Here is a 23,831-nt window from a genome sequence, read left to right as displayed (position 1 = left end):
ACAAGAAATCTTAGGACACAGAGAGGGATGGGGAACTGGGTGGAAAAGGAAAAGGGATTAAATAAACAAGCAAACAAATAAAAAACTCATAGACATAGACAACAGTATGGTGATTACTAAAGGGAAAAGGGGGAGGGGGTAAAAAGAGGGTAGAGGGGCGATAAATGGTGATGGAAGGAGACTTGACTTTGGGTGGTGAACACACAATGCAATACACAGGTGGTGCATTATAGAATTGTACGCTTGACACCTATATAATTTTATTAACCTGTGTCAGCCCCAATAAAGTCAATAAGAATTTTAAAAAAGAAACCTAGGGCACATAGAGGGACAGGGGGGCAGGAGGGGAACAGCAGTCCACCTCAGGAGCACTCACTCGAAGTTTGAGCTCCTTCTGTTGGTTTGGTAGTGGGAAAGGGGGTGGGGGTCATTTATGGCATTTGGAAAGCTTCGTGGGAGAAAGCCATGAAATGTAGCTAAGACTAGAGCTTACATTTGAGAGTTCTTAGTCATGTGTAACCCTCTGAATTTTGGGTTTTCTGTCACGTCCAGCCTCTGATGGAAAGTTGGCAGCGATACCTTTACAAAAGAAGAGTGACATCACCTACTTCAAAACGATGCCTGATCTGCACTCGCAGCCGGTCCTCTTCATCCCCGATGTTCACTTTGCAAACCTGCAGAGGACAGGACAGGTATGAGCCACCTGCTAACGTCTTCTTGCCATCCGTCTACTTGCCACCCATCCGCGGGGCTGGTAGAGCCTTAAGATAGAATCACTTCAGACAGCATTGACCTTGAAAATAAAACAGACACCGTGCATTCGGCAGTCCGTCAATCCCTCCTGAAAATAGATTTTCATACAAAGGAATGTCTCAAGGGAGGAAACCAACTTACTAAGGGGAAGAAGAGAATGAGCTGATATAGCAAAGTGTTGACAAAGCAACGAAAGGAAGAAAGTTAGAAGAAGGCTGATAACCTGTAAGAAGTTTTGTTAGTTTCCTCACATGGTATTGGCCTGATGCAATAGAGCCCCACCTAATGGTGGGAAATTGAACTGTGCCTATAACTTCATCAAGTTGCAAAATCCTGTATTTAAACAAAACCCTATCAACAATGTTCCCCTTAGTAAATTAACAGTTTCCATTAAATAGCTAAATCATTTTACACCCAAAGAAAAATGATATTGTAGACAAGTCTTTGAAAAAACAATTCCTGTCTTCTAGGTATATCTATAAGTGAAACGAAAAAACTAATATTAAAATAACATAAACATCTAATAACTAACTCATTATGGTAGTTCAAGTTGATGGAATATTATGTGGTCACTAAAGTTATGATGATAGAAACTGTGTAGCAAAATGGGAACTAGTTATGATAATGTTCAGTGAAAAAAAAGTAGAATACCTTTTGTTCTTATAGTGATTCTAAATATATATCTGAACTTAAAGGGAACAAGGACAGTTATAACACTTGATAATAGAGTGATGATAGATGGCCGGTTTTTCTTTCTGTAATATCTTTACTATTATTTATTTTATGTGATAAATTAAAGATGTGTGAAGAGAAGAAAATAATTACTTCCCTAGTATTCGCCAGAATTGCCTTTCACTGAACCAACTGAGTTTTAGTGAAAGTTGCATTGGTTAGTGTTCTTTACACTCAAAGTCCTTTGAGGAAAGTTCTGTTTTGAGAACTAGGTGATACTGATACACTCATGAGTTTCCTCCATTCTCAGTGTTTAGACCAGCGGTTCTCAACCTGTGGGTCGCGACCATCGGAAAACACATATAGCATATCAGATATTTACATTACGATTCATAACAGTAGCAAAATTACAGTTATGAAGTAGCGACAAAAATAATTTTATGGTTGGGGGCCACCACAACATGAGGAACTGTATTAAAGGGTCACGGCATTAGGAAGGTTGAGAACCACGGAATTGACATAGTCTGGGAGAAGTCATTATTGGTGTCACTTTCTCTTTTTGAAAATATTTGTCCCTTAGCGTTGTGTTTGGTGTGTAGGAGACAAAGCAGCTATCCACAGCGTGGGAATAAAATACCCACTGCTTTTCTTAGAGCAGATTTCACTGAAAACTAATTTAACATCTCATCGTGTCTTGTTTGATAGAAACAAGGACACAGAAGGAAAAGGAAGAGTGTTATGATTGATCAAGATATGAGGGCCAGCACCCAATTTTATTTTATTCTTTAATTCCCAAGAACATGGTGGTGACTTGTGTATTTACAGTCTTTGCTGCCTGGGATTTTATGGGGCTTGGTTCCCACAGCTTCCCGAAGAGGGAGAATTGAGTTAAATTGTTCTCATCGTTTATGGTCATGATTCTGGTTTCAGCTCCATGTCAAAGCTGACAGCCTGACCTATTCTCTTGGCAACATTTCTCTGAATATAAAAAACTGTAAGTCATTCTTAAGAGAAAAAGTGGCCCAACCTGGCTTCCCAGGACTGTCAGTCTCCTGGCCTCACGTGCCACCTCCGTGTCCCGAGCTGGGCTCCTGGCCTGTGGCTGAGTCCAAAGGCAAGTGTAGCCTCATACACTTCGTTGGTTTCAGCAAAGTGTCCGCCGTGCCATCGGTGGAGGTAAGCCCTGCTATCTGGGGTCCACCTCGCAGAGCCCGCAGGCTTTCCCTCTGCCCTCGGAATGAGCGGGAAGGGGTCGGTGAGGGAGCCTGCCTGAGCCCTGGGTCACTAAGGAACACCCCGCTGTGCCCCGACACAATGCGTGCATATTCTGTGGTTGGTCAACTTCCTTGGCCAAGGAAAGGAGCGCCTACTGTGACTGGTTGGGACTCTAAAGGCTGCCTTTTCTTAGACGAGAAGCCTAGGGTGGGTCCAGAAACAGCAGGGAAGACAGCAGTTCCTTAGGGCTAGAAGCAGATTTCCATATTCAGAACAAGAGCCAGCAGTGGCAGGTCAAAATATGGGCCAGTTTTACCATGTGCTGTGCGAGGAAGGAGGCAAGCGACAGTGTGCAGCTCAGTGACCACCTCGGCGGGAGCCTTTTAGAACCAGGCACATCGCAGCTCTGCCCGCCTGCAGGGCGAGCAGTCCTCTCGTTCCGTCAGTGAGACTATCCTGAGCGACACTTAAAGGCTCATCAACCGTGGTTCCTAGCGATTCCTAGTCGCCCAAGGACCCGGCTGGAGAGTTAGGATTTCACTGTCAGCCCACCCGTACCTCCTCCCCTGTGATCTCACTGATTCACATGTGGGTTGGAATGTTTACCAGATTATCAAAAACTAATATGAGGGAATGAACCCACCGTGTAAGCGCCATGGAGACCGCCAGTCTCCCTCTCCTCACGGTAGTGCTGGTATCCGCTGCAGCTTTGGTCTGAAATACCTTTAAAGACAAATGAGAAGGGAGCTTGGGAGAAACTGCGGGATGCAGGGCATCACCTTTCTACGTGCTGTATACTCTGCAGGTATCAGCCTTCCTTAAAGCACTAGAACCCAAGGAGGGCACTGCGCCACCCTCCCACCCCAGTTGTGGTTTGTAAGCAATCTTCCCCCGAACCACAGAAGCCTCAGGTTCCGAAGTTCCCTTCTAGGTTGTTTCAGTTAAACTCTCCGAAGGGGGTTCCAGGAATTTGCATTTATAACAAGGTCTCCAGATGATTTCTTATGCACTTCAAAGTTTGAGAAACACCATAAAAATTAAATTAGTGGAATAAGTCCTACAACTGACAAGGGAGAAACAGCAGGCCATTATGCAAGAGGAGAAGTGACAATGCCAGGATGGTGACAGGGACAGGGTAGCAGAAGCCATTCTGGAGGCCAGAACGTAAGAGAAGGCTGCTCCATTGCTGAGTCACCAACCATCTGTGCAAAGAGCTGTCCATTACCCTGCCATATAGCCACCAGGGCGGATGCTTTATGCCACATTGAAAGAATCCAGCAAAACACAGGTCAACATCAGGAACTTTTTACAAAAAACCCAGTTGTATCGCCAGTGCTAGGAAGATCTTAGCTTCTTCATTTTCTCTTTAAGAAGAAACAAGTTATATAATACAACAATAGACATAAGAAGTTTAAGAGGGAAAAGTTCCTCGTGGAAATCTGAGCTAATGACTAGGTGACTCATTCCCGAAGAGTTCCAGGTAACCAGCTCTGTTATACAACTACGCCGGGCATGGCAGGGACCCAGGAACTGCCCAGAGCCTTTGAGAAAGTTTGTAGGGAGGGTGTCTGTCCAGGCACGGCTGTTTCTCTCCCAGGCATCTGGGGCAGGGACAGTGACAAAATGTACTAGCACTAGGGGCGACTTTTGTAGTTAACGTGTGTCTGATACTAACTTGGGTATTGTTCTTCACCCAAGCAAAAATGGTCTTGAAGCCCTAACCGGTTTGGCTCAGTGAATAGAGCGTCAGCCTGCGGACTGAAGGGTCCCAGGTTCGATTCCGGTCAAGGGCATGTACCTTGGTTGCGGGCACATCCCCATGCAAGAGGCAGCTGATCAATGCTTCTCTCTCATCGATGTTTCTAACTCTCTATCCCTCTTCCTTCCTCTCTGTAAAAAATCAATAAAAAAATATATTTTTAAAAAATGGTCTTGAAGCAAACAGATAAAGCACATGAAAGGTCCACAATGAATTTTTATAATGAATTGGGTCAAGGGAACCTATGTACATCGCAGATCCCCTCTGGAGTTTCCCTGTTGCTTCATAAGATGAGAAAGATGCTTCATAATCGCGTTAATTCTGATTCTGAATTAACTAAATGAGTCTTTTCTAAATATAGATTTTTTTTTATTGATTTCGGAGAGGAAGGGAGAAGGACAGAGAGATAGAAACATCAATGATGAGAGAGATTCATTGATCAGCTGCCTCCTGCATGCCCCCTACTGGGGATGGAGCCCACAACCTGGGCATGTTCCCTTGACCGGAATCGACCCCAGGACCCTTCAGTCTGCAGGGCTATGTTCTATCCACTGAACAAAACCGGCTAGGGCATGAGTCTTTTCCTGAAGATCTCTCTGGCCACAAATGCCTTCAGGAGCTAAATGACCTTTTCCAGCTTGAAGACAGGTGACTCCTAAATTTCTGTGGTTGGAGGATGCAGGGAACTCGGGCCCCTCTGAGGAGCACACGGAGGCCTGAGTTGCTGCCACACTGCCATGGGACCCTCTTGGTCCTTCCCGACACCTAAGCACAGTGTCCAGGGTCAGCCCACCCTGGACCAATGGGATTGCTTACTCACTGGCCCTGCCCTGGAGCCCTTCTAAACAATGCTTCTTAGATTCTGCTGAAATATTTTTCTTATTGTCAAAAGCAGTAGGGCTATAGGTAATCTGCTGGAAATAGTCACATTTCCAATTTTATCTCATTAAAGTATAAGAATTGACCTTATGGAGGACATGAGGTTAAATTTGTATTTCCTTCGGCACACACTTGCATAGCATCATTAAACAGATTTGTCTTTTTTACGAGACAGTGTAATGCCTTAGGAAAGTCTGTGCATCGCATAATGTATTTCCACTTCTGTCTCTGACCTACAGTAAGCCTATTGTTTTGTTCCGCAGGTGTATTACAACACGGATGATGAACGAGAAGGGTAAGACACTCAGTTCTTTCACTTAAACCCCCAAAGTCGGTTCATTTCAGTAGAAATGGCTCTTCAGGCAGTAATGGCGAGCATGGGTGGGACTGTCCTCTCACCTCCAGACTCAGAGCTGAGAAATGCTTGCTTCTGGGCACTGAGAGGAAGGCTGGGGGAATACCATTTTCCTTCTAAATCTCTCCCCTTTTCTCCTTCCTCTGATCTGCCTTTGAATAACCAGCTATTTTTCTAAATGATGCATCTCCTCCATTCCACCTTTCTATCGATAATCCAGTTACTAAAATAATTTTTGGTGGAAGAACAAGCTGAGTTGAGGCAAGGGCCAAGGAGACAGCCTGCCTACTTTCAGTGTTACCTGGGCCGCCTGCACGTACTTCCTGCACATACTCACTCTGGGAAGGCTAGGGTGAGGCTGGTGGGAGTGGGAGCTGGGAAGGCTGAGAGCCTTTTCACGGTCCTTAGGATTGCAGGGTCACCCAAGGCTCCCAGTGTGTTTGTTGCACGTCAAGACTGCCTACTGCTTGCTATCCACAACTCACTGTATAGACTCCTAGGGTTTTAGAGCTAAAAAGGATCCTTCAGGGTCATTCAGCTGACCCTCTCTCCTAGGTAATGTGATATCTTATACCACATCCTTGAGAAATGATGGAGATATTCTGAATGTTCTCACTGTGTGTGAGGCAGACCATTACTGTTGGGTGACTCCAACCCTCGGAAAGGTAGTTTGTGGAACTGATGTCTACCTTCTTTTGACTTCTGCTCATGGGCTCTAGTTCTTCATATGATCTGGATGCTATTTTTCTCTTAAAAACATCTACAACTACATTCATTTTTCAGTATCCACGTTACACTGCATATGTGTACATAAGATCTTGGTTTGCACTACACGGATATAACTAAAAATCTCTAGATCACTTATTTTCAAACTGTAGTCAAACCAGGGCTTCCGTATTCTTATATCATTAACATATATACTTCTGAAACATTTCAAGGTGAAGTAACTATAGCAGATATTGCTGAACTCACTTCCCAGAGCAGAGCTGGGCAAGCTACAGCCCGAGGACCCACCACTTGCTTTCGTATTGTTCACAAACATTTTTAAGTGTTTGAAAACGTCCAGAAGAATACTGCCTAACTCTTGAAAATTCTATGGAATTCAAGTCCATACATAAAATTTCACTAGAACACAGCCATGCTAATTCCTTTATGTCTTATCTATGGCTACATTGGTGGGACCACAGCTCAGTTCAGTGGTTGCAGCGAAGTCCAGAGAGCCTAGAAAGCCCAAGTGCTGACTAGTCTGCCCTTCACAGAAAAAGGGTGCCACCTTCTGTCCTGAAGGATAGAGACTCTCAAAGGAGTCAAACATCCCCCAGCTGGTTAGAAGCAGAACCTTGTCCAGAATTTGACCTCTAAACTCTGAGTTCTAAATTTTCTAAATGCTTAATTAATTGTTCTTTTTATCTTGGCACATGGATAACATATTTCCAGAGGCTGGAATGAAGAGAAGTGATTAGCGCTATCAATTCTAATCTGTTATTCACATATTTTACAAGGGACAGCGTGGCGTCATGGAAAGAACGTTGACTCTGCGCTTAGGAAGTCCATGTTCTGCTCCCAGACTGCAGCTCACTAATGCGAAGCCTGGGGCCGGCTCCTTGACCTCTGGGCCATGGGTCCCTCAATTGTAAATGAGGATTTTGTAGAGTACGACGATCTCTAAGGTCCCGTCTAGCACTGACATTCTATTATTCTCCCGGGAAACCTTAGCATCTGAGTGAGAAGGGCCTGAGAACTGAATGCTGCTCCATGTGCAGACCTCACTTAACCTACCTCAGCCTAAATTGTCCTTCCTAGCATTGGCAGCATTTAGGTGGCCAGTGGACCTAACTCTTTTGGCTTAGCCTCTGTAAGAACTACCCTCTGTTATAATCTTAACGCCCAAGGCTCAAGTCTCTTTTACACACCTTCTAATTAGAGGTCATCTGAGCAATATGGGCAGCCTCAGTGATAATCTATAGTAGGCTCTTGGCTCTTGTTATATGCAAAAGGAATAGCACTCATTGAGTACCTTGGCTAGACACTGTACCAAGTGCTTTATATGCATTATTTCATTGACTTCTCCCAAAATTCACATGTGTTTTACTATATATACATAAAGTGATTACAAATATAGGGCAGTTTTCCAAGGAGAAGATGAAAACAAAAATTAAAGCTTTTGGGCCAACTTAAATAGGTAAATCTTTGTGAGTATAGCCCAAAATGTCAATGATCTACTGATACTTGTTTTGTTAATTTAATCACACATACATTTAAAGAATAACATTATATGATTTAGAAATACCTGTCATTTTTTGAAACACTTCTATTTAGATTATTCACAATTCATCTTTGACACCAGTGTCTTTCTTATCACTAGAGTTACTTTTTGTCATCTCTGTTTATTAGGACAATTCTTCATTACCATCAAAGTTGAGATATAGCACTTTTTAAATCCACATGCATAAAATTATCATCAGAAATTTTATTTCAAGCCACAAATATTGATTCTCATAACATTAGAATAATTATGTGACAGCCACAATATTGCCTCCATTAAAAAATTGTGGGTTCTTTTTTAATATGTATATTTTTATTTCAGACAGCAAGCGAGAGGGAGAGAGATAGAAACATCAATGTTGAGAGAGAATCATTGATCAGTTGCCCCCTGCACACCCCACACTGGGGATCGAGCCCACAACCCGAGCATGTGCCCTGACCGGGAATTGAAACGGGACCTCCTAATTCATAGCTCAATGCTCAACCACTGAGCCATGCCAGCTGGACTTAAAATTGTGTTTTTCATTAAACTTTATCCCCAGAGCCACACAACCCAGTCTGTCTTCACACGACTCCAGTCTGCTCCCACCTGCCCTCTCTCTGCCAGAGTGACCCCAAATGAGATTTTGTGCACTGGCCCTTTTAGCGGGCACTTGGGTTTCTAGCAGATGCCTCCTGCACGCCCCCTACTGGGGGGATCAAGCCCACAACCCGGGCATGTGCCCTTGACCGGAATCGAACCTGGGACCCTTCAGTCCGCAGGCCAACACTCTATCCACTGAGCCAAACCGGGTACGGCTATACTTCAAGCATTTGCTTCCCCTGAGGTAGATCCCTCAAGATAATGGCTTCATGTGCCACATGACCTGAAGTCACTCACATCTTCTCACACGTGTGCCAGTGGGATGGAGACTGCTGTCAGAGGAAGCACCTTCTCCTTGTTCTCCAGTCCTTTTGTGGTACAATCCAGTATAATAGGACAGGCATCATGCTCTTTCCATCTGTCAAATGGGGCAGTCATAGCTGCCCCTCCTTTCTTGCCTTGTTTTGAAAATAAAGTAACAGTTGAATTCAGACCACACAAACGTATTGACTCCATACTGGGTTTGTAGATTTGAACGTGTGAAAAAGCATTTTTTAACTCCCAGGGGAAAGGTGGTTGATCCAAGATGTTATTTTAATGGCAGTTTGTCACGCACAGCTCAGATCGGGGCATTATCAAAAGTCAGCAGAACTGGAAAAATACTAATAAATCTTGCTTGGCGAGAAGAAGAAAATCACTGGCTTAGGAACCCTCGCACAGCATGACAGAGTGATATTTCACAGTCTGGTGACATTTCAGGCTATTTACCCATTATTACCCTCCTGGTCACCGACAGCTGTGCGAACAGATTTCTAACCTTCAGCTCCTGAGGTCATGGCCATCCAGTTCCAAGACACGACAGAATGACATGACCTACTTTTATGAAAAGGTAGTGATGGGGAGACAGAGGGAACAGGGCTCTAAAAACTCATTACCACCTTTACCTGGGACTTGGGTTTGAGATTTCCTTCTGGCTATTTCCATAGTTTGACTTAGTGGGGAGTACAGTAAGAGAATGCTGACTCTCAATATCACTTCTTACACCCTCACTCATCATCTCAGGTTTCTTGAGTGCCTTTAGCATGAGGTTGTCCCTCAAAGCTGGGTTCTCTGAACAGCCCTTTTCACTTATCAGCTACATCACCCTGCGTGAGACACATAGCACGCTAAGCATTAGTTTGATTGTCACTGACATAGGGATGAGCATGGTGCTTGCCCTGGCTGGCTCACAGGGTCCATAGCATCAATGCCTTCCCTTCAGACAGCCTATTTTTCCAATTTGCATTCCTCCCGGACAGTCCCCCCCTTCCTTAGAGTGCCCAGGAAGAGCAGGAACTTGGGCAGGAAATGCAGAGCTATCAGACCTGGCCCAGGTGGGGACATGCAGGGCCACGACACCACGAGCTGTCAGGAAGGCGGACTGAAACCCTCTCGCAAGGGGGAGGAAGAGCTGGGCAGCCGAGGTCTGGGTCTCCAGGGAACTTCCATCACTGCAGGCTCATCGGCTCCAACCAGATGGAGGCATAGAACAGCAGGAAGTGAGGGCAACCGTGTAACTGAGAACCAGTGAGGTAGGCCTGCACCATTTCACAGGTCCCCCTGTGCCCGCAGGGGGCTGGCAGGACAGTGCAGGACCCCCAGGCCCTGGCTAATTCAGAGGGGGCTGGTGTAACTTGGAGGCCACAGGGACACCAGGACTCACTCCTGCTACTCCCCAGCCCTGATCTGAGCAGGGGTTCAGTGCAGGACAGAGTGAGTGAAACCCAGAGGTCTCATCTTTGTAGATCCATATTGTAGATCTCAATAATGAGAAGTGTGTCTTTGGCCCATGTCCTAAGGATAGTGGGGGGGGGGGGTTCTGCCTCAAACAGGGATGACTTGGGACCTGCAGGGGGAAGAAGGAGGTTGTGGAGAACTAGGGATGGTATAAACAAAGGGAAAAGATAGGGACAGCCACACATGAACCTTTGTGCTAGTACCCTGTCTGCTTTACTGAATACTTTCTGCTCATCTTTTCTAGCAGCAGTGTCCTTGTTAAACGGATGTTCAGGCCCATGGAAGAGGACTTTGGCCCAACACCTTCCAAGCAGATAAAAGAAGAAGGGATGAAGCGAGGTATCTCTCCCCTTGGGGCCCTCCACTGGCATTGCTGAAAGACCGATCCTCCCATGATGAGTGGGAGGGGGTGGTTGACCAAGAAGAACACACAGCCCCGTCCACACCCCTGTGGTTCAGTGCGGGCCTGGGGATTGTTAGGATTGTTACTGACACAGGAAGTTCACAGTCTTCTTTGCTTTAAAGCCTGTCTTTTGAAGCACTGTAAGCACATGTGTATTCTTTCTGGGCACTGGTTCTTGCCTTTGCTTCGGGAGAAATGTAATGAACATACTGACTCATCATGCAGTGAGATATAAGGTTAAAAAGAAATGCTTGCTGTGTGTGTGACAACAGCAGAAGCACCAGCCATGAGAATTGTTCAATAGATGCACGATTAATCTCACACAAGCAAATGAACCTGTTTTCTGTGACATCACCATTTACTCATTTTCTCTCGGTCAAGAAAGTAAGAAATGAAGCACAGGCTTGTCGATGTCTTGCTCAGCATTTGATGCTGTTCACGACATTTGATGCTGTTCACGACTCACTGTCCTTCCTCAGAATAAGAGGAAAGTGTGTGTGTGTGTGTGTGCGGGGGGGGGGGGGGGGGCACAGTCACCCCATATCTTGCTGTAGCTAATTCCGTTAGCTTCCAAAGACCTTCAACTTTTAATGTGTCAGATTACCATGTTAAATATATCCACATGTCACCATCCACACAGGCTTGAGTTTTTTGTTGAGAAATGTTATCTCCCTCCCCCCATTTGTTGAAATGGAACCTACACAGTGATCAAGAGCAGACCTGTAGCCTCCCCCAGCCCGATAGAGTTGTATGACCTTGGAAAGGTCTGCTCCTTAAGAGTCCTCATCTGTAAAATGGGGATGACAAGAGCACCTACTTCATAGAGTTGCTTGAGGACCGATGCATGAATGAATGGACATGAAACACGTAACTCGGGTGCCTGATCCACTTGTGTTTTATGATTAGGCCTGGATCTACTTAAGCTATATTATCATCATTGTGAATAAGTAATTAGCATTTCAAGTGAAAGATCATACATGTCTGGATGGTGTTAGTTACATTAGCAACATTTAAACCTGTAAAAGATTTTCTGACATCACAGGCTCACCCTCAAATGTTTGAGTGTGTGTTGAGCTCCATTCTGCCTGCCTTCTTATCTCACACTTTAGAATGAGGGCAGAGCTGGATGGAAATCAAAGAATCACACAGGCACAATTAGTCTGGCTTGCATCCATATTTAGTATCTGCTGGCTAGTCCAAAGAAGTGCTTCTCATTATTTTGAGATTTTGAAGTCAGGACAAAAATTGCTGCTAGGAATTGTATTGGGCTACTAGTATGATGAAAAGCAAGTATCTGGCCTTTGAAACATCATCATAGGGACACATGGGGGCGCTGCAACCTACCAGCCATGGAGAAAGTGTTCTCCAGGAGCAGGTCTCCTTTGGAAAAGGGCGCTGGTGCTACTGAGCCCTCGCCTGGCGCTCCCAGTCTGAGCCTCTCTGACCAGCACAGGGAATCAGCATCAGTGCCACTTCCTTTGTTGATTCATTAGAAGTTCTCTGGGAGAGAAAAGGAGCATAAATGTCATTTTTTGTTGTTCTGCCTTTCTGGCCATGCCTCAGGGTGGCTGTGTCTGGAGCCCCTGGGGGCTGCCCCTGTGGCCGCTGCCTTTGCCAGTGTCTGAGATGGGCGATGGGCGATGGTCGCGATTGCGTCGGCAGCAGGGGTTCTTAGAGAGCTTTGCCGGGGACACACAGTTCAGGAGAGCCAGCTCCTGGGCACCCTGGGGCGTGCTGAGCCCGGCAGGAGAACGGGGCACTGCCCTTGGAGGGGGTCCCGCAGCCGGTCAACATGCCCCCATACCACCTTTCACCCTCCCCCAAGCCATCTCATTTCAAGGACAATAATTGTAAGAGAAGATTTGTAAAGCCATTTGAATAGAACATGGTTTGGGGTTTCCTGAGGCTCAGACTGGAAATTACATTTCTCTGCTGGAGGCTGTGGGAAGAAGCTACAGAAGGTTCATCTGGAATGGCCACTAGTGAGAGCTGTTATTGTTTCTGTTTTGTTTTATTTCATTAGTTATTTTTCCTTTAATTTTTCTCATCTAGGGGTAGTTGAGGTCCCATGGTCTAATTCAGCCGTGGGCAAACTACGGCCCGCGGGCCGGATCCGGCCCATTTGAAATGAATAAAACTAAAAAAAAAAAAGACCATACCCTTTTATGTAATGATGTTTACTTTGAATTTATATTAGTTCATACAAACACTCCATCCATGCTTTTGTTCCGGCCCTCGGGTCCAGTTTAAGAACCCATTGTGGCCCTCGAGTCAAAAAGTTTGCCCACCCCTGGTCTAATTGTTCCTTGTTGTACTGCTGACTCTGGGTCCTCTTATGATGCCACTAGATCATTTTATTTTATTTATTTTTAATTATTTTGTTTTTTTTATTGATTAAGATATTACATATATGTTCTTATCCCCCCATTGTCTTCCCCCGCCCCCGCCCATGACCTCACCCCTCTGGTGTCTGTGTCCATTGGTTATGCTTATGCATGCAAGTCCTTTGGTTGATCTCTCCCCCTCACCCCCACCCTCCCGTGCCTTCCCTCTGAGGTTTGACGGTCTGCCACTAGATCATTTGAGCTGAAACGGAGGCTATAAAATGTTCCTTCCAAAGGATGGAATTGGGAAATCTCTGGAGGCACATTCACTCTGTCTGTTTACGTGGCGTTTTGCTTTTATCCGGGGCAAAGACAAGAAGCTGCAGTGCTTCAGGTGGTTTGTTTTGTTTTGTTTTCTTCACACACAACTGACCATCTGCCGGCTGCAGAACGTCCCGGCAAAACCCATGTGCACGTGTAGACTCTGCCTTTAGAAGCAGCTTCTGCAATGAAGTCCTCGGGGACAGGGAGGGGAGAGGTGCGGGAGTCTGGGTTCGAGCTGATTTCATTTCCGGGCCAACTTCATTCCTTCGGGTTGGTGGTGAGCGTAGCTCAATGGGTATCTGACTGTAGTCGGGATCCAGGCTCAGTAGGGCTGTTTACCTGTGCGTGCTGCTCAGTGGCCGGTGCACTGGGCTTCAGCCTCGGCCTCTCCCTTCTCTCTGAAGCAGGAACCAGAAGCCCTGTCACTGGGGCTGAGGAAGGGCAGTCAGCTTGCGGGGCTGCAGGGCCACATCTGAATGGCAGGTGCAGTTGCGGTAGGAAAGGGATGCAGTGGTGGAGGGTCTCGGCCTCTCTGAGGACACCTGGGTCCCTGTCATCTCTCATTGCCTGTGCATTGTCAAATTCAGAAGGTTTTGCAACAGAGAAACAAACAGAAGGCTGCCCTCACGCTCACTGAGGGCAGGGAGCCGCAGCGATTGCTCCATAACAGCATTCACTGAGGAATGGGTGCTTGCTGTGCGCCCAGCGTCCCACGTGGAGGTCATTTCACTAACCCCCACCCACAGCACGCTTATGAGGTAGATATTATCATCATCCCTGTTTTACAGGAAAAAACAAACAAACACAAAGCTTGGAGAGGTTACATGACCAGGTCTCCACCGCAGGCTGAACTGGCATCAAAGCCAGGCCTGTCGGACTCTTACCCACTTGCTTCTGAAATGCACCCCTCCCTCCTGGGCCGTGGCACATGTCACTGTGTCTGCTGGAGTTTGCGCTCATGTTTGCTCTCATGTCCTCTTTCTCTCCCTGCCCCCCCAAACCTCCAGACACCCCCCCTCCCCGCCTGTGTTGATGCCTATACACCCTTCATAACTCAGAGCTCCTTCAAGTTAACTTTCTGAAAAGCTCAGGCCCCGGTAAGCACTTTCTCCTGTCTTTTTCCTTCATGGCTCCTATGACTCTGTCTAGTTGTCTGCTTCTGAGGAATGCCCGCCTTTCCAAGTGGGCCGCGAGCTTAAGGGCAGCTGTGTCTCCACTCACGGCCGCAACCTCAGCTCCTCGCACACAGTCTGGGACCCAGGGGCCCCGGTGGGACTTCAGCAATAGTTGTTGAACGATCGAACAAATAAATAGAAGACAGAGGTCTCAGAAAGAGATCTCCCAAAGAGATCACGTGTGCACCCGTGAGAAATTCGCACGTGAACAATGTGTGAAACAGCCTGCTGGGTGTTGGCACCTAATTGCCAGTTGGGACCCAAATGTCATCGGGTTGCTCCCTAACAGCCCCTGCCACAGGTTGCCCAGGGAACTGCCTCCTCACCCCTGTGTGGCTCAGGGGCCCGAGGGTAGATAACATCCGTGTCCCAGGCCTGAGTGACAGGAAGCAGTCTCCTGTGGTGGCTGCGGGGGTTGTGTGGGCTCCTCATTAACCCTTTCCTCCCCCTGCTCTTCCAGTGCTTTTGTACGTGAGGAAGGAGACTGACGATGTGTTCGATGCCTTGATGTTGAAATCTCCCACCGTGAAGGGCCTGATGGAAGCGGTAAGCCATGAACCCCCTTCCAGGAAACCAGCTTGTGTTCTCCTGAGCTGGAATCCCTTCATTAAAATGCAGCCCTTGAGATGCCTTCGGAGTGAGCTTTACAAAGAAGAAGAAAAAGCGGAGATTTACGGAGACGCTGGTTTCCGTACTGTCAGGGCTTCTTAGCACCGTAAGGAGAAAGAAACGTTGAAAAACTGCCAATTCCCTGTCAGTTTAAGGCTGATCAGAGTAAGAGGCCATGGAGAAAGGTTAGACTGTGAGTGCCTCTCTTGTTTTTTTTTTTAAACTGTGAGTTTCCATTTGTCTCTTTGCATTACACCGAATTAGATATGTTTAACTTCCAAATATGCACAGAACAGGAACAATTAGGAAGTGTCTTGCTAGCTGTGGTAGTGTAATCCAAAATACAAATATGACCTCTTTTGGTTAAGACTTAATATGTTAGTGTATATCCTATCTAATAAAAGACAAAAAGGGTAATTAACTGTACCTCCACTACGATTCCCATTGGCTAATCAGGGCGATATGCAAATTAACTGCCAACAAAGATGGCGGTTAATTTGCATACGTAGGCGCCAAGCCATTATGATCGCTGCTGGAGGCGGCAGGGAGCTGGGGGTGCCCTGCCCAGGCCTAATGCCTTGGCCAGAGCTGTTAGGTTTGGGCAGGGGCGGTGCCAGAGATGGTGGGTAGCAGGGGCGGAGCTGGTGATGGTGGGAGTTGGGGGTCCTCTGCCCAGGGCTAATGCCTTGGTCCGAGGCATTAGGCCTGGGCAGGGGCAGAGCCAGCAATCGCAGGAGCTAGGGGTCCCCTGCCCAAGCCTAACACCTTGGCCAGAGGCGTTAGGCCTCGGCAGGGGCGGAGCCAGCGATTGCGGGGAGCAGGGAGGGAGCTGGTGATGGTGGGGAGCAGGGGAAGAGCCAGCGATCATGGGGAGCAGAGGCTGAGCCCACGATTGAGGGAGCTGGAGGTCCCCTGCCCAGGGCTAATGACTCGGCCAGAGGCGTTAGGCCTGGGCAGGGGCCAAGCTGGCAATTGGTGTGAACTACAGAGGAAACACCTTTTCTGACTGCTGATTGGCTTAGCTCCCTGTATGCCACTGTGGTAATATTCTTAGTAACTTGGGTAATAAGAGTCCAAATAGGTGATCTAGGGTTTTTTACCACACTCCTGGAGAAAAAAAAGAAGGTCCGCTGCTGGAGGGTTAAGAAATGTCATATCCTGCCCTAGCGGTTTGGCTCAGTGGATAATGCCTCGGCCTGCCCACCGCAGGGTCTCGGTTCAATTCTGACCAAGGGCAGGTACCTAGATTGCAGGCTCCTCCCTGGCCTGGGCCCAGGTCAGGGCTCATGCAGGAGGCAACAAATCAAAGTGTTCCTCTCACTTTGATGTTTCTCTCTGTCTTTCCCTTTCTCTTTCACATTCTCTAAAAATCAATGGAAACATATCCTCAGGTGAGGATAAAAAAAGAAAGAAAGAAAGAAATGTCATATCCTATGAAAGACACATCTTGAAAATGCCTAAAGAAAGTTGTCATTTTTTCATGGTGAAGGGACTGGAGTCCGTGTTGATGAAAATACCTTGGTGGCTGCGGTTACTGGCAGTGGCTGCAACAGCAGGGTGATGGGGCTGGTGCCTTCCCCTGATCAGCCCGGTCGCCTCCCACAATGGGAGGCCAGACTGTGGCTTAGGCCCACTCCCCAAGGGGAGCAGGGAGCAGGGAGTAGGACATCCCCTGAGGGCTCCCAGTATGTGATAGGGGGCAAGCTGGGCTGAGGGACCCCCCCTCCAGTGCACAAATTTTTGTGCACCGGGCCTCTAATATATATATATATTTTTTTTCCTCTTTTTTTTTTAACGACCTAATAAATGCATGGTTTTCAACTGTAAAAATATCAAAATGTGCTTAATGGATGTTTGTGATCTACAGTGTCTGTATTATGAACAGTGATTCTTTTTTTTTTTTAAATATATTTTATTGATTTTTTACAGAGAGGAAGGGAGAGAAGAGAGATAGTTAGAAACATCGATGAGAGAGAAACATCAATCAGCCGCCTCCTGCACATCTCCTACTGGGGATGTGCCCGCAACCCAGGTACATGCCCTTGACCGGAATCGAACCTGGGACCTTTCAGTCCGCAGGCCGACGCTCTATCCACTGAGCCAGTGTCTGTATTATGAACAGTGATTCTTTGAAGAGCTTTGCATACATCTGAGTGTATTTCTGTAGACTAGACGACTAGATGTGAAATATGTGGGACAAAGGAGATATGGATTTTTTTTAATATATATTTTTATTGATTTCAGAGAGGAAGGGAGAGGGAGAGAGAGATAGAAACATCAATGATGAGAGAGAATCATTGATTGGCTGCCTCCTGCATGCCCCCCATTGGGGATCGAGCCCGCAACCCTGGGCATGTGCCCTCGACCGGAATCGAACCTGGGACCCTTTGGTCCACAGGCAGATGCTCTATCCACCGAGCCAAACCAGCTAGGGCGAGATATGGATTTTTAATTTCAACAACATGTGCCAAATCTCCCTCCAAAACCATTGAGCTTGTCGCTCTCCCATCTATGGAACATCAGAGTTGCTGTCTCTCATACTTTGACACTGTATTCTAAGTGGGGTGTTTTTTTTTTTAGCTTTTGTTAGTCTGGTGGATTAAAAGTAGTATCTTGTTGCTTTAATTTGAACTTTTAAATTATGTGTGAGATGGTTCGTTTTTTTCATATGCCTATTGTCCTATTGTCTTTTTTCTGCGAATTACTGCTTCATGATGTTTTTTTCCTTTTCCCTTGAATTGTCAGATGTTTTTTATATTTGTTTTGATTTGTAGGGCTTCTTTCTAACTTAAGGAAATTAGTTCCATGTCTGTCATTCATGCTGCCAAAATGTTTCCCGGTGTATAATTTGGCCTCAGCTTTTTATGGTGGCTTTTGCTATATCAGTACTTTTAATTCTGTGTTGTTTTATCAACTCTAGATCTTTTTTTCTTCAGGTTTCATATCTTGCTTGGAAAGATCTTCCTTACTTGAAGATGATATCCATACAAAGAATTGACCCATTGGTTTCTTCTTGAATGGTTTCATCTTCTTGTATAATTTCTTGTATGGTAACTTTGGATCGGATGTAGGACTGGAGAAGGGATCCAGTTTAACTTGTTAAGTTTTTCCTATATGGCCACCTACTTCATTCACATCATGATAAGGGTCCACCTTTCCTGACTGATCTGGAAGGACACCTTTATCGTAGATTACGTTCCCATGAGGCTGAGTCTGTTGGTGAATGATGGAAGGTTTGTCCAAAGGGAGAAGTAAGCCTTGCAAAGGAGGCATTTTCAGAGTTTGACTCGTGAGTGAAGGACACTGGCTCCCGGAAAACCTCCAGGAGAATTAGGTCGGAACTCCTCTCGTGCTTCTGCTTGGACTCCCCTCTGTGCTCACCTGCCTTTTTGTTGTTGGTGTTACAGATATCCGAGAAATACGGGCTGCCCGTAGAGAAGATAACAAAGCTTTACAAGAAAAGCAAAAAAGGGTAAGAAAAAAATTGAACTTAAATTAACTTTCAAATCAGATAAGTCAATATAGTGCCTTAAAAAAAAAAAAAAAAAAAGATGGTGCCTCTCTTTTGCTAGGTTCCGTTGTCCACCTTTTATAAAATTGTGTGTCATTCTTCCAAGTGCAGTGCATTTCAAGGCCCTTTAATGAGGGGGGGGGGGTGTGCATTGTCATCCCGGTGACAGGATTAGTGGGTGGAATAGAGGGGTCTGGAAGTGGGGAGAGTGGCCATGTCGCCCTTCTGTAGAGTGGAGTGTTTAGAGAATCCCATGCTGCTCTTGGAGTTGGCTTCCAGGCGACACAGTGGGAACAGAAAGAATTCTTTCTTCCCGAGTAACTATTAGCAAAATGCTCTAAATGATCACTGGACCTGCTTGTTCTCAGTGTTAAGGACAGCAGCTCTCATTAGTGGGTGTTCGGTGGGTTCTGGGTCCCCGGCGACGTGTTTGCTATGCGCTGCTCTGTTCCTCCCCACTCTGTCAGGTAGACTCTTACCCCTCCTTTACTGATGAGGAAAGTGAGCCACATGGAGGTTCAGCATCTTGCCTGAGGGCTCATGTTCAGCAGGTGGGACACAGATTTGAACCCAGGCCTGTGGCCCCAGAGCTCAAGTGCTTAGCTCCTCATTCTGCTCTCTGCCACCTCCAGGCCCCTGGGGCTTCCTCTGAGGCTCTAAGAGTAGAGGCTGCAGGGGCTGAGTCTAGAGCCAGAGGGTCTTTATGAAGGCAGCTTCTGGGGCCATTTTCCCACGAAAAGCAGAAGATGGGTCTTGAAACTTTTCTCCGGGCCTCTCATAAAGGAAACTATTATCTGGGTTGCTCAGCCTTTCTCAGTCATGGGGTCTCTTGGTTGATGGGGAGTCAAAACGCTTTCCACTTGAGCCTTTGCTGGAAAGCTCACTAAAAGGCATTTTACAATTCTTCCCAAGGTCAACGCCATAGTCTGGGTTTCCTCCCTGATCGTGAGATGAGTGGTGTCTCGAGATCTCGCTGCCGAGCACAAACCCTCAGCGCGAAGGCCCTGCCGATGATGATAACATTTCACTTTCATTGAGCACTTCGCCAGGCCCTGGGCTAAATACTTTAATCCTAACAGCAAGCCGTTAAAGCAGGGTTGTTATTCTTATTCTTGCAGAAGAATAAACTGAAGCGCTGAACGTCTAAATAACTTGCCTGATGACACATGGCTGTAAAAGGATAGTCAGTTTTTCATTCTCAGAGTAGGATCTGTTTGACTTCGACGGAGGGGATTCACTCCAGAACTGCCAAGTCATGGACAGACTTGGATTCACTCCAGAACTGCCAAGTCATGGACAGACCCTGAAAGTCGTTGACTTTCTTACAACTAAATCCACTGGGGACCGTTAACCAGGGAGTAGGTCACATGGGGTAAAGGGTGAGCTTCAGGGGGAGGCAAAGCTAGTTTCAAAACCCCGCTCAGCCACGAACTTGGGGAGTGATTCAGCCTCACTGAGCTCAGTGTTCTCTTTTGCAAAACGGCCCCAATCACACCTACCTGCAAGGTCGCCGTGAGGATGAAGTGTAAGGTCTCTGTCACCCTGGAACACAGGACATGCTCAGCGGAGGCTGGCTGCAGTTCTGGTTGATTTTCCTCTCCCTCTTAGTGCAGGATACTTTTTACAATACATTTTCAAGGGGCCATGAGAATGGGGCACCTAACTGTTTAGGTCCTGGCTCTGTCAGTCTGTCAATAGCCAAGTCTGTGAGCTTAGCCTCTGTTAACTCCTCTGGGCCTCAGTTTGCCCATCTATATCAAGAGGGTTGAGTTGAATGATCTCTGAAGTCCTATTTAATAAGGAATCAGGAGGTTAGTTCTGAGAAATTGAGGCTTTGCTCTCCTCCAACTGGTTTCTGTAGAAGGACAGTTGAATGCGCGTCTTCTTCCCTTGCCTTGTCACCTCTCTCCTCCACCCCTCCTGGCCTCCCTTGCGAAAGAATGGCAAAGGGAACCCCCAGCCTGTGGTCCATCCTTGCCCGAGCACATTGTTCATGGCACCTTTGTCTCTCCCCCCCCTTCCCAGCATCTTGGTGAACATGGACGACAACATCATTGAGCACTACTCAAATGAGGACACCTTCATCCTCAACATGGAGAGCATGGTGGAAGGTTTCAAGATCACACTCATGGAGATCTGAGCCTGGTCGGCTTGCCCTCGCAGGACCCCTCCGTGCACTCCTCCCTGGGAAAGGAGGAGCCCAGCCCCAGAACCCGCAGACCCACCTCACCCATCTCACAACTGCTGTTACACGACCGTGCTGGGGGCGGGGCGAGGCGAACAGCCCCACTCCTTGTCAGTGCGTCTGGCCCGTCCACCAGCTCCTGCTCTGGAGCTGAGGCCCGAGCCCCTCGGGAAGGGACCTTGCGCCTGTCAGACCCTTATTTATTGACCACCTTTTTCTGGAGCCCAGGACCCGGCCTGCTGGGACTCTGCAGGTCACTGCTGGCTCCAGATGACGCCATCAAGAGCCTTCAAGGGCAACCCCGCCAACCCATTCATCTCGAAGAGCCTGAGAAGGTCTGGTCTCATCTGTCTCACCTCTCCACTTCTCCCGCGTGGCTGGACAAAATGAGCTGCTTCTGGGTGCAGTGGTCAGAGGTGGGGTAAGAGGTGGAGGTCCCCTTCCTGGTCAACCCTTCAGGTTGATCGGGGGAGGTCATCTTGCTAGATACCTCCAGGGGTCCCCAGCAAGAGGCCATCGGGCCTTGCGCAGGAAGACATTCAGCTGCCATGTACTTAGTGGGTGACACAGAAGGCATGCTGGCTGTCATGTACATAGTGTTTATAATATTGCAATAATATATTTTGCCTGTGGTATGTGGGCATGTTTACTGCCACTGGCCTAGGGGAGGCACTGCTTTCTACAAGAGGTTTCTGCCTCTTTGCTGTGCGGGAGACACACTGGGCAAGGGAGGTGGCCTCCTGGGTGTAGGTGACTATGGTGGGTGCCAAGACAAGCTCCAGGGGGCACGGCCAGGAACTCAGTCCTGTCCGCAGAGGGAGCCCCATCCTCTCCCATGGGCACGCCTACTCTGGAGCCGCCTCTGTCTCACGGTGATGTGCTTTGCTTGGGTCTCCCCTGAGCTGCCTTGTGGGAAAGGTCAGAGAGCCTGAGGCCCCAGCTCCTCCAGCTTTGGTGCTGGCACTGCCTGAGCTTGTCATGAGGATCCTGGCCACTGTGCAGTGCTGCGCAGTTTACGAGCATGTCCTTCATCTCAAGTGGCCCCCTTAACGCCCGACTGCAGTGCTGAGAGCGGTGCCAGCAGCTCATGTCTGAACAGACAGGCCAGGGCGGCCTCCTGGGCCTCCGTGCTGGAGAGGGAGGGACCAGTTGCCTCTGCTCCTGGCTGCTGGGTTGGGAAGGAGGGACAGTGCCCCAAGAGCCCTGGCTCTTCTGAAACCAGCCTGCAGAGGAGAACTCCACCTCCTTCCCTAAACAATCGCAAAAGCTTGAACCGTCCTGGGCCACTTCTCTCTTCGAGGGAACAGGTAGGTGGTCCAGGGGTTTGCATTCACCTGCGTGGGTGGAAGAACCAACTTTTTGGTAGCCAGACACATCCCCCACCCAAGGTCCGCGATCCAGGACAGGTTTTATGTAAGGGCCCAGATTTGTTTGTAAAGCACTTTGATGTCTTATCTTTCTCTCCGAGGGCTCCCTGCCCTCCCAGCCACCTGCCCCTGGGGCCCCTAGCAGGATGGACAGGCTGCCTCCAGCCCAGCTGTTTCTCGTTGACGCTACAGAGGATTTGAATGGAATGGAGGGCAGGTGCCATGCTTAGGAAGACCTCTGGGTGGCGGAAAGGGGGCACCTTCCTGTGTGTCTTCTGGACAGCTCATCCCCCACCCTTCCCATGGTGCCAAAGGTTTGCATCCTGGGTTCAGCTCTGCTCCTGTCTGTCCCCTCCGTCTCCACTCTGTGACTGTCGAGTCCTGGACTAGCAGCTGCAGGACCCTCCTGGGTCCTGATGGGGCTCTGTTCTAAGATGGACACACTCAGTGTTGGAAATACCTGATATACTATGCACTTCCCATGCTCCTTGCCTTAGGGGTGGTTTCAAACATGATTGGTGGACACAATGGCAAATACTATTGGACTAGAGCATAGGACTCCAGGTGAGGGAAAAGATGTTAAAATATTGGCCATTTGACACAGGCTACCTACCCTTCTCTCTGGACTCTGTGGAGAAAATGTTTGCTGGTCCTGCCCTAGGCAGAGAATGAATCAGAAATGCTTTTGCCTTTGTCCCCAGTCACTGAGCAATCATTGCGGTGGCCACTGCAAGAACAAAGAATATGCGGTCAGTGCCACCAAAGGGTGGTGCCGAGTGCCACCTCCCATCCGATCTGTCCCTCATGTTTACCAGGTTCCCTCTGAGTTCTCAGAGTGCCCATGGCTTAGCTATGATTTGTTCTTCACTATGGAAGGCAGCAGAGCTCTGACAAGGAAAATTTCCTGAGCAAAAACACTCCAGAAAAATAGGAAATATTGCCTCCTCTTCTTTTGTTGTCCCCTAAGTTAATCACAGTCAAATAAATAAGCTTTTTTTTTTTTAAATCCATGTACAATGAGGGACATGTGAACCAAGTGTTTTAAGTACAGACCCAAATTGCTTAAACTGTACGGGTGTTTGGAAATTGGGACCCACAGAAAAATGCAGTCAGATGTCATCTTGGAATTGGACCCTAAAAGACCAAGGCCTGTCCCATGCCACAAACATAGGAAGCATGGAATGAAACGAACATTTATTTTCCTTCTTATTTAAAATCATGAAATGCAACGAAAACAGAGGGTTTGTGCCAAATTCTATGAACAGCCCTTTCTTAAAGACAAGCAAGGGAGATTGATAGATGGACAATTTGCTCTTGTGTTTTTTTTAAAAAAAGGCAAATGTAACTTAATAGTTTTGTAAATGGGAGAGGGGGAATCTATAAACTATAAATACAGTTATTTTATTTTTTGTACATTTTTAAGAAGAAAAAAATAAATATTCATAAAGTAAGAGTAAATCACAGTGTCTGGTACTTTTCATGAGGTTGGCGGTGGGGTTCTCTGTCTGATCGGAAAGAAACCTCTGTGTGAGCTGGGAAGATGCTAGGTTCCCCTTGGCACCTTCCAGTCCTGGGCTTCACCGCTGTGGGCATTTCCTCCGGTCGCCTTCTTATGTACCACCCCAAGGTCAAGTGAGAAGAGGGCTGAATGAAGCCAGAGGCCTTCCGTGTGGCAG

At 47.4% G+C, this 23,831-nt stretch overlaps 1 protein-coding gene across 7 annotated transcripts in view; it reads left to right on the top strand.

Moving 5' to 3' along the window:
• Positions 1 to 23,613, top strand: part of GRHL2 (grainyhead like transcription factor 2) — a 117,779-nt gene extending 94,166 nt beyond the window's left edge. For 4 of the 7 annotated variants that reach the window (XM_006101863.3, XM_006101861.3, XM_006101864.3 and 1 more), the window contains exons 11-16: positions 553 to 692; positions 5,542 to 5,573; positions 10,502 to 10,596; positions 14,944 to 15,029; positions 18,500 to 18,564; positions 20,629 to 23,613. In XM_006101863.3, coding sequence (XP_006101925.1) covers positions 553 to 692; positions 5,542 to 5,573; positions 10,502 to 10,596; positions 14,944 to 15,029; positions 18,500 to 18,564; positions 20,629 to 20,743 — 533 coding nt within the window. In that variant the 3' untranslated portion in view covers positions 20,744 to 23,613. Of the gene's footprint in view, positions 1 to 552; positions 693 to 5,541; positions 5,574 to 10,501; positions 10,597 to 14,315; positions 14,406 to 14,943; positions 15,030 to 18,499; positions 18,565 to 20,628 lie in introns of those variants that run through there. The other 3 variants (XR_002826056.1, XR_002826058.1, XM_006101862.3) reach the window with 3 other exon arrangements.
• Positions 23,614 to 23,831: the final 218 nt, after the last annotated feature.

Source organism: Myotis lucifugus, unplaced genomic scaffold, assembly GCF_000147115.1.
Source record: "Myotis lucifugus unplaced genomic scaffold, Myoluc2.0 scaffold_385, whole genome shotgun sequence".
Lineage (NCBI taxonomy): Eukaryota > Metazoa > Chordata > Mammalia > Chiroptera > Vespertilionidae > Myotis > Myotis lucifugus.
This window is presented reverse-complemented; position numbering and strand designations above follow the sequence as displayed.